Raw genomic sequence first — 19,132 nt, 5'->3', positions numbered from 1 at the left:
ACAATCACCACAATAAAAAATTATTAAAAAAAAAAAAAAGAAAACCCAAAGCACTTTACACAGAGCTGATCAAGTTGTAAGATAATATAAACAGGGATCATATAGATTTACAAAGAGGAAGAAAAGGATTTTCATATGACAAGGGGGATTGGTGGAGGGGCTGTTTAGGTACCTAAGATATCCTCAGAGCTGTGGCACTTTCTCTGAATGTCTAGAATGATTTCCTCAACCACTCACCTTGTTGGTTATTATTCACTCACCTGGACAGATTTGACAGTGGATTTCATCTTCTGTTGTCCACAGTTCTTTTCTTTCTTCCAACTTGGAGAGTGCATCTGGTTTGCCAGCTTGATACCCTGTTCACGGAAAATTATAGAAGACTTACACATGTCGAACAGGGCTATGGTATATCGAGAAGGAAAAATGTTACATCGAGGGACTACAGAGTTTTCACATCTGCAAAGTCAAGGCTCTTCTCTCAGAAGAGGGCATTTTATACTGTTTTGCCTAAGGCAAGAAAACAATCTGAGAATCTATCACTTAAGAGTACTACAGATACTCTGAAGAGTTTCTGAGTGACACAGGGTAGCTTTCTTACCCACTGACACCAGGTTGTTATAGTTCTCCAGCATCACATCCCGGTACAGGTCCTTCTGATCAGGACCAAGTAGCTGCCACTCTGCCCAGGTGAATTCCACAGCCACATCATCGAATGTCAGTGATTCCTGTAATAACAGGGAGCTGTTTAGTGAAGGAATGTTTTTTTTTGATGATATGGAAGGAATGTAAAGAAGTTATCCTGTTCTTTTCACCATATAGTAATTTTTTTTCCTTAATTCATTGTGACAGAATCAAAATCCTTGTAAAATATTCTTAAGTGTGTAGTCCCCCATTCATCCAAGGAGGTTAAAAATTCAAAGAAGTTTCTGTAATATGTAGCCAGTAAACCCCCTTACTAAGGTAGAACCTTGATATATACATATATAATCTACTTGCCAATATGAAATTGTATGCTATTTACAAGTAAATCAATAACACAAATTCCTATATTCACCATAATCCTTCAGTGCCAATACCAAAATCAGCAATGAAGAGACACTAGATGTTAGAATCGCAGGACAGTATATACTAGATAAATGGGTTTAATATACCAAATAAAATAAATCGTACAAAATTTGTAAAAAGCACATGAGAGTGTGAAAATTGGAAAAAAGTTATTCTTAGAAGAATATGCACAGGAACATATATAAGTTATATACATAAATTATATATATATTTGAAGAATATATATAAATTATATATACATATATATGACTTATTTAAATTTACACAGCAATCACTAAGGCCAAAGATGGAAAACACTGATGATTTTTACCAACTTACACAACCTGAAATTGATCAAACTCAGGATACATTGATAATTACTGGTGACTGGAATGCAAAAGCTGGAAATAAAGAAGGACTGGTAGTTGGAAAATGTGGCCTTGGTGACAGAAATGATGCTGGGGGTCACACGATAGAATTCTGCAAGACCAACAACTTCTTCATTGCAAAAACCTTTCTTTACCAACAAAAACAGTGAATATACAAGTGGACTTCACCAGATGGAATACACAGGAGTCAAACTGACTACATCTGTAGATAAAGATGATGGAAAAGCTCAATATCATCAGTCAGAACAAGGCTGGGGGCTGACTTTATAACAGACCATCAACTGCTCATATGCAAGTTGAAACTGAAGAATATCAGAACAAGTCCATGATAGCCAAAGTATGACCCTGAGTATATCCCACCTGAATTTAGAGACCATCTCAAGAACAGGTTTGACCCATTGAACTCTAATGACCAAAGACCAGACGAGTTCCGGAATGACATCAAGGACAACATATATGAAGAAAGCGAGAGGTCATTAAAAAGAAAGAAAAGACCAAAATGGATGTCAGAAGAGACTCTGTACCTTGCTCTTGAATGTCAAGTAGCTAAAGTGAATGGAAAAAATGATGAAGTAAAAGAGCTGAACAGAAGATTTCAGAGGGTGGCTTGAGAAGACAAAGTAAAGTATTTGCCATGGATTGAATTGTGTCACCCCAAAATATGTGTCAACTTGGTTAGGCCATGATTCCCAGTATTGTGTGGTTGTCCTCCATTTTGTGATTGTAATTTTATGTTAAAGAGGATTAGGGTGGAATTGTAACACCCTTACCAGGGTGGCATCTCTGATCCAATGTAAAGGGAGTTTCCCTGGGCTGTGGCCTGCACCACCTTTTATCTTACAAGAGATAAAAGGAAAGGGAATCTAGCAGAGAGGGGGGATCTCAAAGCACCAAGAAAGTAGTGCTGGGAGAAGAGCTGATGCCCTGAATTTTGGCTACTAGCGACTGGACTATGAGAAACTAAATTCTCTTTGTCAAAGCCATCCACTCGTATTGCTGTTACAGCAGCACTAGATAAATAAGACAGTATTATAACGACATGTGCAAATACCTGGAGATAGAAAACCAAAGGGAAGAACATGCTTGGCATTTCTCAAGCTGAAACAACTAAAGAGAAAATTCAAGCCTTGAGTTGCAATACTGAAGGATTTCTATGTGCAAAATACTGAACAACACAGGAAGCATCAAAAGAAGATAGAATATACAGTCACTATACCAAAAATAATTGGTCAGTGTTCAACCATTTCAGGAGATAGTAACTGATAAAGAACCAACGGTACTAAGGGAAGAGATCCAAGCTGCACTGAAGGCACTGGTGAAAAACGGGCCTCCAGGAATTGACGGAATACCAGTTGAGATGTTTCAACAAACAGATGCAGTGCTAGAAGAGCTCACTCATCTATGCCAAGAAATTTGGAAAACAGCTTTCCGGCCAACTGGAAAAGACCCATATTTCTACCCATTCAAAAGAAAGGTGATCCAACAGAATGTGGAAATTATCAAACAATATAATTAACATCAGACAAGAGCAAAATTTTGCTGAAGATCATTCAAAAGTGGTTGCAGAAGTACATCAAAAGGGAACTTCCAGAAATTCAAGCAGGATTCTGAAGTGGATGTGGCAAAGGGGATGAAAAAAAAACCAAACCCAGTGCCGTCAAGTCAATTCCGACTCATAGCAACCCTATATATCACCGCTGATAACAGATGGATCCTGGCTGAAAGCAGAGAACACCAGGATGATGTTTACCTGTGTTTTATTGACTATGCAAATGCATTCAACTGTGTGGATCATAACAAATTATGGGTAACATTGCTAAGAATGGGAATTCCAGAACGCTTAATTGTGCTCTTGAGGAACCTGTACTTAGACCAAGAGGTAGTCATTTGAACAGAACAAGGGCTGTGTGGTTTAAAGTCAAGAAAGGTATGCATCAGGGTTGTATCCTCTCACCACACTTATTTAATCTACATGCTGAGCAAATAATCCAAGAAGCTGGATTGGTGGAAGACTCATTAACAACCTGTGTTATGCAGATGACACAACCTTGCTTGCTGAAAGTGAAGAGGACTTGAAGCACTTACGGATGAACATCAAGGACTACAGCCTTCAGTATGGATTACCCCTAAACATAAAGAAAACAAAAATTCTTACAACTGGATCAATAAGCTGTTGCATGATAAATGGAGAAAAGGTTGATGTTGTAAAGGGTTTCATTTTACTTGGATCCACAATCAACACCCAGAGAAGCAACAGTCAAGAAATCAAAAGACTAGCATTGCATTGGGCAAAGGTGCTGCAAAAGATCTCTTTAAAGTGTTAAAAAGCAAAGATGTCACTTTAAGGGACTAAGTTGCACCTGACCAAGCCGTGGTGCTTTTAATCGCTTCATATGCATGTGAAAACTGGACAATGAATAAGGAAGACCAAAGAAGAATTGACGCATCTGAATTACGGCGTCGGAGATGAATATTGAATATACCATGGATTGCCAGAAGAACAAACAAATTTGTCTTGGAAGAAGTACAGCCAGAATGCTCATTAGAAGCAAGGATGGCAAGACTTCATCTCACATAGTTTGGACGTGTTATTAGGAGGGACCAGTCCCTGAAGGATATCATGCCTGGTGAAGTAGAAAGTCAGCGAAAGAGGAAGACCCTCAATGAGATAGACTAACACTGTGGCTCCAATAACGGGCTCGAGGCTAACAATGACTGTGAGGGTGGCACAGGACCGAGCAGTGTTTTGTTCCGTTGTATACAGGATCATTATGAGTCAAAACTGACTCAATGGCACCTAACAACAACACAAACAATAATAAAAGCCTAGATTTCCTTAAAGAGAACATTAGTAGAGTTATGGATATCGAAGGCAATTCTGGCGAGGGCTCAGAAGTGAGGACAGCTACAGAAAAAGTTTCTATCGTTTTAAAGAACATATATGGTGCCAGCCACAGAATGTGGCTAGAAATGTGGACAATAAATGTGCTTCTGATGAGGCTTTAAAAGCAAATGATGAACATGTGACTGGACAACTGAAGAAGGGCAATGCTTTTTATGCAGTGGCAAAGAACTTGTCTGAATTATGTTCGAATGTTTGGTAGAAGGTAGAACTTGTAAGTGATGAATTTGGATATCTGGCTGAAGAGATTTCTAAGCAACATCTTAAAAGGCACAACGTGGTTTCTCCTTCCAGCTTATAGTAAATTGCAAGAGGAAACAGATAAACTTAAGCATGAACTGTGCAAAATGAAAACAAAATTTAAAGATTTGGAAAATTCTGTTGCACAATCTAATGACATGTGTCCTAGAATGTTCATCAAGGATGTGGCTACACAATCTTTTGTTAAAGACATTAAGCCAGTAACTGATGGACTGAAGCAACGACCACAGCAGAAAACCCATCAGCTTAGACTGAAGGAGGCAGAGAAGGAATGAAAGGGAAGAATACTGTCTGCCTCTTGGAATTCTACAGGAAGGAAACAGGCCAAAGGAACTACATCTGTTGTCCTCCAAGAAAAGGACCATCCATCCCTACAGCAGCAAATAGATAAGAACTGTTGGGAAGTGCACAGGAAGCAGCACCTTCTGGGTTTCAAAGCTTGGGGCCATGGTCTCCCAGGTTTCACAGAGTCCGATCTTCACCAACTCAGTTCTAGAGCATGGGGCTGCCTTTAAGTTGTGCCAGGAGGATGGGGCCACTGCCTACAGCTGAGGGGGCAGGGCTGCCAAGCCCAAGGGGGAGAAGAACAGGGCCTGTCGGGGCTGGGGATGCCAGAATCGAGGGAGCAGTGTTGCCAACCACGTGGGCCTGGAAGGCAGAGCTGAAGCCCAGGGCCAAGGGGCCTCTACCCAGAATTCAGGAAGCATGGCCAACACCCAGAGTCTGGAGGGTGGGCCCTTGCCCAGATGGTTCCAAAAAAGAGAGGATTATTTTCAAGCCTCAAAAGCTAACGTAAATTGCTCTGCTGGGTTTTGGACTTGCTTGGTGCCCGTTATCCTTCTTTTCCTACAATTTCTCCCACTTGTAATAGCAATGTTTACCTGGTGCCTGTTCCACCACTGTATTTTGGAAACAGATAACTTGTAGTATAGATTTCATAGGTTCACAGATGAAAAGGAATTTTGGCCCAGGATGGAATATGCCTAAAGTCATACCCATATTTGAATTAGATGACTCGGAAGATGAAATTTTGGACTTGTAGTTGATTTAAGACTTTTGGGATGATGTGATGGGGTGAATATGTTTTGCATGTGTCATGGATGTAACTTTTGAGGGCCAAAGGGTAGAATGTTATACATTGAATGGTGTCCCCCAAAATTATGTATTGTAAATCCTAACCTCTATGCCTGTAGTTACAATCACATTTGGGAATGAGATGTCTTTTTTATGTTAATGAGACAGAATTAGTGTAGGGTATGTCTTGAGTCAATCTCTTTTCAGATACAAAAGAGATTAAACAAGCAAGCAAGAAGCAGAAATGGGAGAAGAGAGAAGTCAAGCCACACAGAGCTCTCCAAGGAAACAGGAAAACAGAAGCTGAAGAGACAAGGACCTTCCTCCAGAGCTGACAGAGAGAGAAAGCCTTCCCCTAGAGCTGACGCCCTGAATTTGGACATCTAGCCTTCTAAACTATGAGAAAATAAATTTCTGTTTGTTAAAGCCACCCATTTATGGGATTCTGTTACAGCAGCACTAGACATCTAAGACAGGTCTAACCTAAGCATTTCATAGTTTCTGTAGAGATTCTTATACAGTAACAGAAAAGCAAAATTGAAAGCTCTAAGGACCGTGAAAAGTTCTGAACTATAAAAATGGCATGGCAGCAGTGGTTTCTGACCTTCTCTAACTTCACAATGGGGAAAGAGATACCAAGATCAACAGCTCAAGGTTGATTCCTGTGAGGTGGAGGTCAGACATGCCTTTCCTCATCAACCTTTTCACCAGTTTTGACACCAACTGTCCCTCCCACAGCACTCTCTACTTTTCTGCTGGGTTTGATAATTCATTGCAGTGGCCACACAGAACTCAGAGGACCAGACTCACAGCTATGGAGTTTATTAGGGAAGTAACAATTCAGGTTGATGGAATGCTCAGAATACAGTTCTTTGATCAGGTCAACCTTTTCTTAGCTGTGTTGCAGCCAGGCCTCTCTCTGGCTCTTGGCCCCTCAACCCAGCTTCTGCTCACACTGTCTCCAGCCCATCTTCTGGTTTTGCTGACTCTGCAACCATGGTTTCTCTGCTGCTACTTCTCACTGTCTTGCCATTTTTGGTGCTACAGCTCTCTCTGTCTCCTGGGTCTACGCGCAGGGATCCTGGGTCCAAAGGGTGCACTCTGCTCCAGTGTCTTCTTCCTGGTGGTAGTCAGGTCCTCCTCTGCTTTGGGATTAGCTCTCTTTTAAGCCTAGCTGGGAAAATTGACCAATCCCCTACTTAGGGTTCCATACACCTTATTTCCATGGTCCCACCCATGTAAGGATGCCATGCACCTTATTTACATTATAAGCAAATCTATCCAATCCTCTTGATGGGCCACAAGCACTTCATTTGCAAAATCTCACACAGTCATTTGGTGGGAGTTACAAAAACTATGGCTAGAAGGGCCACATTAAGTAATTCACTGCACTGTAGGCCACCCCCTGGCTCTTCTAGCCATTGGCCTTTTCATACTTGAAGGTTAACTTCACCCTTCCAATCATATTTCCAGTCCAAAATAGTTACTAACAATTAGTCCTTCAGCAGGCCAATGGGTCCTCAGGGTGAGGTTGCTCAGGTCTGCTGCAGGAATCTACCTGATCTGGTCAGCCTTTCCAAAAGTCATCTCATCTTCACTCTTTCTGGCCTCTGACAAAATTTAACTGAGAGATCATTCCCTTGCTCTCATCTGCACAAGGTGTCAGCATAGCAAAACCTTTAAGGGACTTTAGGTATGGCCAGCGTATTCCAGTCCAGCAGCACCTCCCCATGTCCACTGTTTCACCTTATAGCTTCTACAATTACAGTTTTTATAATCATAGTTAACCTAACCCTGTTTACAATCATCACTCGGAGCTGAATCATATAATCCTATCAGCATCTCCTCCCACTCTGGCTATTTTAGAAAGACAAAAAAAAAAAAAAGAAAGAAAGAAACCTGTTGCCATCCAGTTGATTCTGACTCATAGCAACCCTACAGGACACAGCAGAACTCCCCAGTAGGGTTTCCAAGGAGCAGTTGGTGGATTTGAACTGACAAACTTTTGGTCAGCAGCCAAGTTCTTAACCACTGTGTCACCACTACTCCATTTAGAAAGACAAAGAGCATCTTAATTGCTCAGACTATTTTTAGAAACCAGAAACAGCCAAATTTAGTTCTTTGTCCCACAAGGATAACCTGAGTGCAGACTCAGTAGAGGATGTAAATGCTTAAGCCTTGTCAGTTTATCACATTCTAAATTAGTTCATGTGAGACATCAATGCTTTGGGGAGAAAAGTATATTTAGATTTATACTTAATGTCACAGTAAAAAATAACTTTCTGAATTCTAATCAAAAGGGGGGAAATGCAGACCAGAGCTTAAAATTTTCATGGAATTCAGATTTTATGGAGTCATGGAGGATGGAAGAACTTCCAAAACTATTACCCTGAGATAATCTTTAAACATTAAACCAAAAAAATCCCCTGAAGTCTTCTTAAAACCAAAATTTGGTTTAGCTTAACTAGTAAAGAATGACTGCCTTGGGCATTATACTCTTCTAAGATCTATCTATATGGGATCAAGGGAGCCCTGGTGAAACAGTGGTTAAGTACTTGGTTTCTAGCCAGACGGTTGACAGTTTGAATACACCAGCCGTCCCGCTGGAGAAAAGAAAGACATGACATTTGCTACAGTAAAGAGTTATAGCCTTGTAAACCCTTTGAGGCAGTTCTACTCTGTCCTCTACGGTTGCTAGGAGTCAGACTTGACTCAACAGCAATGGGTTTGGTTTGGTGGTTTGATATGGGGTCAATCTGACAACAGCAACTTGAACAATTAGATAGGAACAATTAGATAGGAAACCTCGGTGGCAGTGAGTTTATGTTAATATGGGAAGAACAACTCAGAAAAGGAGGGTGAGAACAATTGCACAACTCGAAGAATGTAATCAATGTCACTGAATGGTACATGCAGAAACTGCTGAATTAGTGTTGTTCTTCTATGTATATTCTCAACAACAAAAATAAAATAAATTATTAAAAAAACCTTTCTGAATCCCTGGGTTACCTCACGTTGATCCCCTGATAAACTGCCACTGAGTTTGCTTGGTCTATTCCCACAGAAGCCTATGAGAAAATCTCTTTAACCACTCCTAGGAAATCTGCTTCTATGTTTATGAGAAGGCTGCTGTTTGCGACACCATCTACTACATCACTGCTATGAAAAACCATCAGAGAAATTTCTGCAGACCTAAGTGTTATGCAATACTAACATCCCCGCTGAACTGGTCTGCTTTCTCCTCACAAAGCATATCACATGCTTATCATGTTTCTCTTGTGATGGCCATTGGAGATATCAGATGCAAGTTGACAGCTAATGTCACCCACAGGTCCTGTGCAGTCACATACTGTGTTTTAACATATATCACATAGATTGAATGATGAACACTATATTCCTGATCCTACATTGCCTGATTGTGAAGTATGAATCTAAGTTTATTTTGCCCCAGATCCTGCTACTCCCAATTTATAATCTTCTGTTTAATTGCACCAATTTCTACAGGGCTCTACAAATCCACTAGGCAATAAAGGAAAGAAAAGAACAAACTGAAGTCACCTGGGCCTGGATCATTTTCTTCTATATTTGGGAAATGGTTGCTAACTGGTATGCTCTGTATTTGTCTTTTCTAGATCAGATCTGAATGTCTGTTCAAAAATCTCGGTCTTCGGTCAAGGTATTCACAGAAATGGCGATGCCGAAGTCTTGGAATCTCTTCATCCTTCCTTCACTTCATCCCTCTTTCTCCTGGGGAGCCAGGACCTATAGGCTGAAGAGAAAAGTAACTCTGAGCAGGCATTCCCTCTGGGCCTACATTTTCTCACTGCTGCTGTGCAAAAAAAAAAAAAACCAAACCCATTGCCACCGAGTCAATTCTGACTCATAGTGACCCTACAGGACAGAGCAGAACTGTACCACAGGGTTTCCAGGGAGCGCCTGGTGGATTCGAACTGTGAATCTCTTGGTTAGCAGCTGTAGCACTTAACCACTCACCTTAAATTAAGGCTCCAAATTATCTACCTGTCCATTATTTAGCGCTTCAGAGGTTTTTACCTCTGAGGCAATCAAACACAGCAGCCTGAATGGGAAGTATGCGTTTGTTCTGTAAAGAGGAAGTAGAGTGACCCTGAAAGGGAATGTGGGAAGGGGAATAAGGACAGCAGGATGCCTCAGCAGCAGAGGACATACAGACAGGTAGGACCTACACACTTTTCCTTTAAGCCATGTGTTCCCACGTACCTCTTCAAAAGTCTTTTTACATTCTCATGATCCACTGCAATTTAAAGAGCATCATGCTATGCAAATTATAAGCACTGTTGTGAAAGGTAGTTGCAGTAGAGTTGGAACCTGTCTAACTTCAGCGAAGATAGTGAACAGGATCAGCCCAAAGTTGATTCCCATGAGGTGGAGGTCAGACATAACTCCACTCTCCAACCGTCTTACCCATTCTGACACCAGCCATCCCTCTACAGCACTCTAAACATCTCTGCTGGGTTTGATAATTTGGTGCGATAGCCACAGAGAACTCACCCACCACACTCACAATTATGAGCTTTATTAGGGAAGCACTAGGTTACAACTCAGGATCAGGATGAACAGGTTATGGCTTGGGTTCAGGATCAGGAAGCATGTAGGCAGTCTCTCCTTCAGTGCAAGACAGCTCTCTCAGCTCCTCTCAGCTGTGCAAGTAGGCCGTTCTCTCTGCCATGCACACCCGTGATGACAGGCCTCCTCTCAGTTCCCTGAGAACAGACTTATCTTGATCCCTGGAGGACAAGCTCCTCTTTGCCTCCCCTGGACAGGCTTCCCGTCTCAGCCCTTGTTCCCAGCTCATGCCTGGCTTCTACGCTGCTCGATCAAGTGTTACAAGCTCTTTAGCTCCATCAGTAAGTACCCAAAGGCACCCCACTCCACCAGTAAGCCTCAGCTTTTTTGCTCCTTGGGTCAGCAAGCCTAGCTTCCCCAAGTGCCTGGAGGCACCCCATTCCACCAACAATTTCCTACTAAAAGGCTCTCAGCTCTCTCAATTCAGGGTTGGCACACCCACCGTATCCACCTCACTCTGTGAGCTGGAGAGTCCGCTACACTGTCTCATGCTGGTCTCCTGGTCCTACAGCTGCCAGTTCTCTTGATGCGCTTCTCATCACCTCGCACCTCCTCCGGTGTTACAACTGTCTTCTGGGTCTCGGAAGTTCTCAGTACAGAGATGCACTCCACTCCTGGCTCTTCTTCTCGGTGGTAGTGAGGTCCTCCCTCTGCCCTGGGACTGGCTCTCTTTTTCAAGCCTAGCTAGATGTCAAAACTGACCAATCCCCTCATTAGGGTCCCATACACTTTATTTGCATGATCCCCCTCCCAAGGGGTTCCATGTACCTTATTCACATTATTAGTAGGCTGTCAAATCCCCTTGGTGGGCCAAAATCACCTTATTTGCATAGTCCTACTGGTTTTGGGGTTTTTTACCCTATTGTTATGTGGGAGTCACAAAGACTAGGCTAGAAGGGCCATATTAAGTAATTCACTGCACTGAAACTGGGTAAGCTGTAAACAACTTGGTTTGATCCTTTCTGTCTAGTCCTGAGCTGTGGTCTGCCTTGTCACTGGTATGCATCTTGCAAGGATTGGTTAATACAATATGCAAATTAAGCTACTATTACTATGCAAATGAAGTGTCTGTGGCCTACCAAGGGGGGATTGATCAGTTTGTGGCTCTGGTGGGAGGGCCATGCTTTGAAATTGATGAAAAGTTTTTATATATATACAGCCAACCCCACAAAGGTTTCTCAGGCATGAAGCAGGAAGAAGAAGAAAGGAAAAAAGGCAAGAGAGAAGAAACAGAGAGAAAGGAGGGAAGGAAATTCCTAAAAGTGCTATAACATAGGTTAAGGGCTTTAACACTGAAGACAGTGACAGGCCTGAAAGAGGCCCAATGGCAGAGCCAGTGGCTACAAGCCCGGAAAGGGCCCTATGGCACAGTCAGTGCTGACAGATGGCAGGGGGCTAAGAGGAGCCTGTCCTGAGAGGGTGAGAAGCCTGTCCTCAGGGGACCAAAAGGAGCCACTCTTTTTTTTCTGGGGGGGGGGGCGGATGTTTTCAGGATCTTTTATTTCCTACCCTTTTTAAAAAAAAAAATAATTTTTATTGTGCTTTAAGTGAAAGTTTACAAATCAAGCCAGTCTCTCACACAAAAACCCACATACACCTTGCGAGAAGCCTCTCTTAAAGGGGCTGAGAAGAAGCTTGTCTTCAGGGGGCTGAAAGGAGCCTGTCCCGAGGGGGCTGAGAAAAAGCCTGTCTTCAGAGGGACAAGAGGAGTCTATATTGAGCGAAGCGAGAATAGCCTGAGGTAGTCAATAGGAGCTGCCCTCAGGGGTCTTAGAGGAGCCTGTTTGCAGGGGGCCAAGAGGGGTCTGTCCTCAGGGTACTGAGAGGAAGCCTGTCCTAAGGGAGCTAAGAGGAGGCCTGCACGGCTAAAAGGGGCAGCATGGGTGAAAGGGGCGTGCACAGCAGACAGAACTGCCTGCTTATTTCCACAGCTGAGAGGACTGTCCTGCACTGAAGAAGGGAGACCTCACCTACATGTTTCCCAATCCTGATCTCGAGTTGTAGCCTGTTGATGGTGATCCCGGCTTGTACCCTGTCACTTCCTTAGTAAGCCACTTAACTCTAACTATGGTCTGTGAGTTCTGTGTGGCCATTTCGAAGGATTATAGAACCCAGAAGAGAAGTAGAGAGTGCCACAGGAGGCACGGTTTGCTTCAGAATTGGTAAAAAGGTTGGAGAGTGGAAGTATGCCTGACCTACATCTCATAGGAATGAGCTTTGGGCTGACGGTGATTCTCATTATGCCCTATGAAGTCAGACAGTTCTCACACCGTTACTACTACAAGTACACATTATGTTTTAAATCATGCAAATATCAGTGTTTTACATTTAAAATAAAATTGGTGTTACCAGATCACTAGTATGAGTTCTTGGACTTAAATGCTTTCATTACTAAAAAAGAGAGAAAGGAAAGAGATCAGAAGGATGGGAGGTCAGAAGGAACAAAGAAAATGAGTTATAACTACAAATTTAATACAGTACAACTTGAGATAGCTGGAACCTGGGTAAGACAGACACTTGTCAGAGAAGGAAAACGCAAATATTTCCCACTAATATAGAACAAAAGAAAAGTAATAAGGCTGCACTCTGTCAAAGGTGGAAAACCTGCGTGACCCGGAAAAACAAGACAGTCCTCTCAAGTTCCAGCTCTCACAGGTTTTATCGTACCAAAAACATAATACGCGGAATTTGGCAACCTTGTTTGTTCAGATATAGTTCCTGGCATCACAGTTCAATATTTTAGGTATTGTGCTTCACCTAATGTACAAAATAACCCTGAGGGAGGCATTTTTTTTTCCTCTTTTTTGCTAAAGAGGAAACAGACACATATCATACAAATCATACAGTGAGCAAGAGGCAGAATCAGGATTGAAAAATGAGATTCATTACTTGTAAACAAGATGTTTGCTCATCAAGTAAACAAAGGAGCAACTACAAGCATAGGAGCAGAACTCCAGTTAATTTTCTGTAGAAGCAGTCAGAGGGTAGGTGTAAAAACGGTAAGGTAGTAGCCTGGGACCTCCTCTAAACTTAACAAGGGGGAAAGAAATCTCAATAGCCCAAGGCTGATTCCTGTGAGGTGAAGGTCAGGCATACCTCCACTCCCCCAATCTTTTTAACAATTCTGATACTAGCCCTCTCTACCACGGGACTTTCTACTTCTCTGCTGGGTTCAATAATTCATTGTAATGGTCACAAAGAACTCACAGAAAACACTCACAATTATGGGTTTTACTACGAAAGGAGCAGGTTACAATTCAGGATCAGAAACAACTCAGGATACAGTTCTTCAATCAGGTCAGCCTCTTCTCAGCCATGCCGGCAGGCAGGCCTCTCTCTCCAGCCCTCAGCCTCTTGGCCCCTTGGCCCGAACACTGCCCAGATTTGGCAAGTGTTACAAATCTCTTTAGCTCTACCAATAAGCGATCACACCACTTATTCCCCTCCACCAATAAGGGCATCTCACACTGCCAGTAAGCCTTGGCCCAAAGGCCCCCAGCTCTCTCGATGCATGGGTCAGCAAGCCTAGCTCCGTCAACAAGTGCCCAGAGGCACCCCACTCTGCCAGAAAGCCTCCTGCCCAAAGGCGCTCAGCTCTCTCACTCCATGGGTCAGCACACCCATTGTAGCTGCCTCATTCCGTGAGCCAGGAGCCCACAGCACCGTCTTCACCAGAATACTAGTTCTGCTGTTGCTGGTTCTCTGCCATGCTTGCCACTGCTTCTCACTGTTCTGTGCCATCTCCAGTGTTCCAGCACTTTGTCTCCTGGGTCTAGGACAGCGGTGCAGTGAATTACTTAATACGGCCCTTCCAGTCATGGTCTCTGTAACTCACAACAAATGGATGGGTGGGTCAAGCAAATGAGGTGCTTGTGGCCCACCAACGGGAATGGACAGCTTGCTGATAATGCAAATTAAGTGCATGGCACCCGTATTGGGGAGGGACCATGCAAATAAGGTGTATGGAACCCTAACAAGGGGATTGGTCAGTTTTGCCATCCCGGTAGGCTTAAAATGAGCCATCCCAGATACGGGAAGAGAAGATCACACCACTACCAAGAAGGAAGAGCCAGGAGTGGTGCATGTCTTTTGGATATGGTATCCCTGTTCCGAGAACCTCCTTGACCCGGGAAACAGAGAAAGAGAGAGAGAGCACCGTTAATGCCAGAGGTGGCAAGAAGCAGCAGCAACAGAGGCAGCACAACCTGGAGCCCGGCAGGAGACGGTGCAGTAGGTGTGCTGACCTATGGAGCAAAAAAGCTGAGTACCTTTGGGCAAGAGGCTTGCTAGTAGAATAGGGTGCCTCCAGGCATTTGGTGGAGCTAGATTTGCAGAACTACTGAGCTAGAGCTGAGTCCCTTCAGGCTGAGGCTTACTGGCAGAGTGGGGTGCCTGTGGGCACTGATCAGTAGAGCTAAAAGAGCTTTTTAACACTTGCCCAAGCAGGGCAGAGGCCAGGCCAAGGGGCTGAGGGCCAGAGAGAGACTTGAATGTGGGCATGGCTGTGAAAAGGACGAATTGATTGAAGAACGGTATCCTGAGGATTCTTGAACCTGAATTGTAACCTCCTTCTTCCCTAATAAACCCCGTAACTGCGAGCATGGTCTGTAAATTCTGTGTGGCCACTGCAATGAATTATTGAACCCAGCAGAAAAAGAGAGAGTGCTGTGAGAGGGACAGTTTGTAACAGAATTGGTAAAAAGGTTGGAGAGAGGAGGCATATCTGACCTCTGCCTCATAGGAATCAGTCTTGGGCTGTTGATCTTGAATCTCCTTCCCCCTTGTGAAGTTAGAGGAGGTCAGATGCGTCCACCATGACATTTTTACAAGGAAATTCTCAGCACAGGGATCCTGGGTCCAAAGGATGGGCTCCATTCCTAGTTCTTTTTCTTGGTGGTAATAGGTCCTCCCCTCTCTGCTAATTTCTCTCTCCGTTTATTTCTTGTAATATAAAAGGTATGACTCAAGTAAGGGTGCGACTTCAATAAGGGTGGTAATGGAGATGAATGGGGTATGGGTGGTGTCTTGAGTTACACCCTCTAGTAAGGTATCGACTCAAGATATATCCCACCCTGATCAATGGACACTCACTCCCAGATGGGACCATAACCACAGGCATAGGGGCTAGGATTTACAACATACCACAAAATGGAGGATAATTACATCAGATCACAAAATGGAGGATGACTACATCATCTGACACATAATTTTAACCATCACAGGTTCCATACATCTTATTTGCATAATCCCACACAAACATTGTGTGGAAGTCACAAAGACTATGGCTGGAAGGGCCATATTAAGTAATTCCCTGCACTGCAGCATTATTTAAAGAAGCATTTAGAGGGAAGTAACAGGCTTTTTTTTTTTTTTTTAACAGGCTACAATTCAGGATCAGGAACAACTTGGAAATAACTAGATACAACTCAGGATACAATTCTTCAACCAGGACAGCTTCCAACCAAGACAGCTCTCAGTTTCTAGTTGGCTGTCCCCAAAGGCAGGCCTCAACTAACAGGGTAGAACTAAGGGATCAGGATCAGGACGCATGTAGGGAAAGTCTCCCTTTTTCAATGCAAGACAGCTCTCAGTTCACCTCAGACATGCAGGCCTCCTCTCTCAGACCTTGGCCTGGCCTCTGCCCTGCTCGGGCAAGTGTTATAAAGCTCTTTTAGCTCCACTTATAAGTGGTCAGAGGCACCCCAGTCCACCAGGAAGCCTCCTGCCTGAAGGCTCTCAGCTCTCTTACTCCATGGGTTGGCACACCCACTGTAGCTACCTTGTTGGGAAACCCATCGCCCCATCTCATGCTGGTCTCCTAGTTCTGCTGTTGCTATTTCTCTGCCCCGCTTGCCGCCACTTCTCACCATCTCATGCCTTCTCCTATATTACAGCTCTCTCTGTCTCCTGGGTCTAGAAGGTTCTCAGTGCGGGGACCCTGGGTCCAAAAGATGCGTTCTACTCCTGGCTTTTCTTCTAAAAACAGTGTGAGAGAGGCATCTGACCGCCTCTAACTTCACAAGGCGAAGGAGGAGGAAGGAGAATCAAGATCAACAGCTCAAGGCTCATTCTAAGTCAGACATGTCTCCTGTCTCTGCGATCCTTACCAGTTCTGATACCAACCATCCCTCCCACGGTAGTCTCTACTTCTCTGCCGGGTTTAATAATTCATTGCAATGGCCACACAGAACTCGCAGACAGTACTCAAAATTATGTACTTTATTAGGGAAGTAACAGGTTACAATTCAAGTTCAGGAATGCTCAGGATACAGTTCTATCAGGACAGCCTCTTCCCAGCAGGTGCCACAAGCACACCTCTCTGTGGCTCCTCAGCCTCTGCCCTGCTCAGGCAAGCGTTACAAATCTCTTTTAGCTCTGCCAATAAGTGCCCAGAGGCACCTTACTCTACCAGCGAGCCTCCTGCCCAAAGCCACTCTACTCAGCTTTCTCTCTCTGTGGGCCAGCAAGCCCACCATGTGATCTCCTGCCAGTCTCTCCTGCTGCCGTTTCTCTGCCACCACTTCTCACTGTCCTCAGTATTACAGCTGTCTCAGTTTCCTGATTCCTGGAGCGTCTCACCCAGAGATCACAGGTCCAAAGGACAGGCTCTGCTCTTGGCCCTTCTTCCTTGGTGATGCTGAGAGCCTCTCTTTTTCTACCTCTCACATGGTTCGTTTTAAGCCTAACAGGGTGACAAAATGGACCAATCCCCTCTTTAGGGTTCCATACGCTATGTTAGCATGATCCCACCCAAGCATTTGATGGGAGATTTATAACACCATGGTGAGAAAGGCCACACAAAAGTGATCCATCGCACTGTAGTGGTAGTGAGGTCACCATTTTTTAACTCTAGAGTTGGCTCTCTTTTTAAGCCTAATGAGATGGCAAAACTGACTAATTCCCTTGTTAGGATTTCATACACCTTATTTGCATGGTCCCCACCCCCAAAGGGTTCCATGCACAGTATTTGCACTTTTAGCTGGCTGGTGAACCCCCTTGGTGGGCCACAAGTACCTTATTTGCATAGCCTCACCCAATCATTTTGTGGGAGTCACAAGACTATGCATGGCTACAAGGGCCATATTAAGTAATTCACTACACTGCAGCCAGCAACAGAAAAGACAGATTCATGGACAGAGGGCTGTGTAGATGGTTAGATAACAGGTAGAGCTAGTCTAATACAATGTTAACAGCAAAATCTATGGTGGGTATATGGATGGGAGCTTCAAAATTCTGTCCATATTTCTGTAGGTTTGAACATTTTCATAATGAAATGCTGGGTATAGGTAAAGATATAATAATAAGAGTTTAGTAGGGTGACCAAACATAAAGTAAATACTTAAAAATTTTTTTATGCTATTGAAAATAAAGAAAAAAGTCAGAAAATAGTAACACATTTACAATTACAACAAAAGTAAATTATCTAGATTTAAGATGAAAGGCAGAGAAACAAGATCATGGGTAAATGGATAATCATCAAGTGTTCCCACAAATGACAACTATTTTAAATATTTCATCTCTATCCAAATGTACACAATTAAAATAAGTCTACTCATAATATCATCAGTTCACACATTAAAAAATAAAAGCTTTTGGAACTTTTAGTACTAATAATTTGCAACTTGGAGATGTTTATTTTACATAAATAAAGTGAAAAAGGAAATCACAGTATTGTTTACTCAGTTTATCTGAATTATGAATCTTAAGCACCTAACATAAAAGCCTAATGTTCAAATAAATATACTATAAATTTTGCAAGGGTTATCTTTGGGAAACAATTTAGGATGGTAGAGAAGTTATTTTACTTGTGTCAGAAAGAACCTGAAAAAAACTACATATCTGAGAAATATGCTGTAAATCTGCAGCAACAAGGATAAAAACTGCATCTTTAGAAGGCACATTACTTTTAGATACGTTGAATCATACATCTTCTGAAAAACGTTCATTCTTAAGGATTCAAGAGTATATGGGAACAAAAGGGTTTTTTAAAAATTATTTTATTATTGTTGTTGAGGAATCATAGGGGATTTCAAAATTAGTCTTCGAGAGGGGTCTTGGACCTGAAGGGCTGACGGGGAATGTTAGTATCCATCAAGTCTGTTCCAGCATCCAAGATGGGGAGGTGAAGCCACGCCCCAGCCATGGGACCTGAGCCTCTAAAGATTCAGCCCTGCACCCGACTGTAACACAAACCACCACCACCCCGAATTAATTCCAAAACCTGGACCAGAAAGTCCTGTACGTGGACCCCAAAATAGCTTCTCCATGATTTACCCCAAAGAGAACCCGAACCATATTACGTGTTCGTTGACAAACACCACCTCTCCAGTTCTCAATCACTGAGCCCCACACGCAGAATAAACCTCAAGAACCCCAAAATCTGATCTCGAGACCGTCCGTCGTTCATTTATGGGAATCTTAAATCACCAGCCACAACAGTCCCTCATGACTGACGTCAAAGACATCCCCATCACCTACCTCCCATTACGGACTACTTAGCACTCCCCCGACGGTCTCCCACATACAATACCCAATACGGGCGCCGATACATCCCTCTCACCCTGTTTCACGTAGCGACCCCATCGAGTTGAAATAATTTTCTTCACACAGCACAGGGACCAATCAGAGGCCGAAATTACTTTCCTGAAGTTCGCGCACTGTTAGCCTCACAGCCCAGCTTATTCAGCGGCGTACGGTGGCCAACGAGGGTCTAAAGGCTTTGGAGGAAAGAGACAATTAGATTCCTGGCCTTTCTTTAGAGGTAATGTGTCCGCGCCTTCTTTGCAATGGTCCAACGTGGGCGGCCATCTTTGAATATCTGACGTACAAGAGGCAAAGCCGTTAATACGTCAAGGGA

The 19,132-nt window shown here is 43.3% G+C and overlaps 1 protein-coding gene across 3 annotated transcripts in view; it reads right to left on the bottom strand.

Moving 5' to 3' along the window:
- The window catches only part of LOC135227177 (zinc finger protein 615-like), a 32,004-nt gene extending 13,059 nt beyond the window's left edge, over positions 1-18,945 (bottom strand). Inside the window, exons 1-3 of one of the 3 annotated variants that reach the window (XM_010586568.3) lie at positions 18,836-18,945; positions 599-725; positions 261-356 (exon numbers count right to left, since the gene is read on the bottom strand). In XM_010586568.3, coding sequence (XP_010584870.1) covers positions 261-356; positions 599-632 — 130 coding nt within the window. In that variant the 5' untranslated portion in view covers positions 633-725; positions 18,836-18,945. Of the gene's footprint in view, positions 1-260; positions 357-598; positions 726-9,228; positions 9,343-18,753 lie in introns of those variants that run through there. The other 2 variants (XM_010586567.3, XM_023543383.2) reach the window with 2 other exon arrangements.
- Between the last annotated feature and the right edge of the window lie 187 nt (positions 18,946-19,132).

The sequence above is a fragment of the Loxodonta africana genome, chromosome 11, assembly GCF_030014295.1.
Source record: "Loxodonta africana isolate mLoxAfr1 chromosome 11, mLoxAfr1.hap2, whole genome shotgun sequence".
NCBI classification, from domain to species: Eukaryota; Metazoa; Chordata; class Mammalia; order Proboscidea; family Elephantidae; genus Loxodonta; species Loxodonta africana.
The sequence above is the reverse complement of the archived record's forward strand: the minus strand, read 5'-3'. Positions and strand labels throughout refer to the sequence as shown.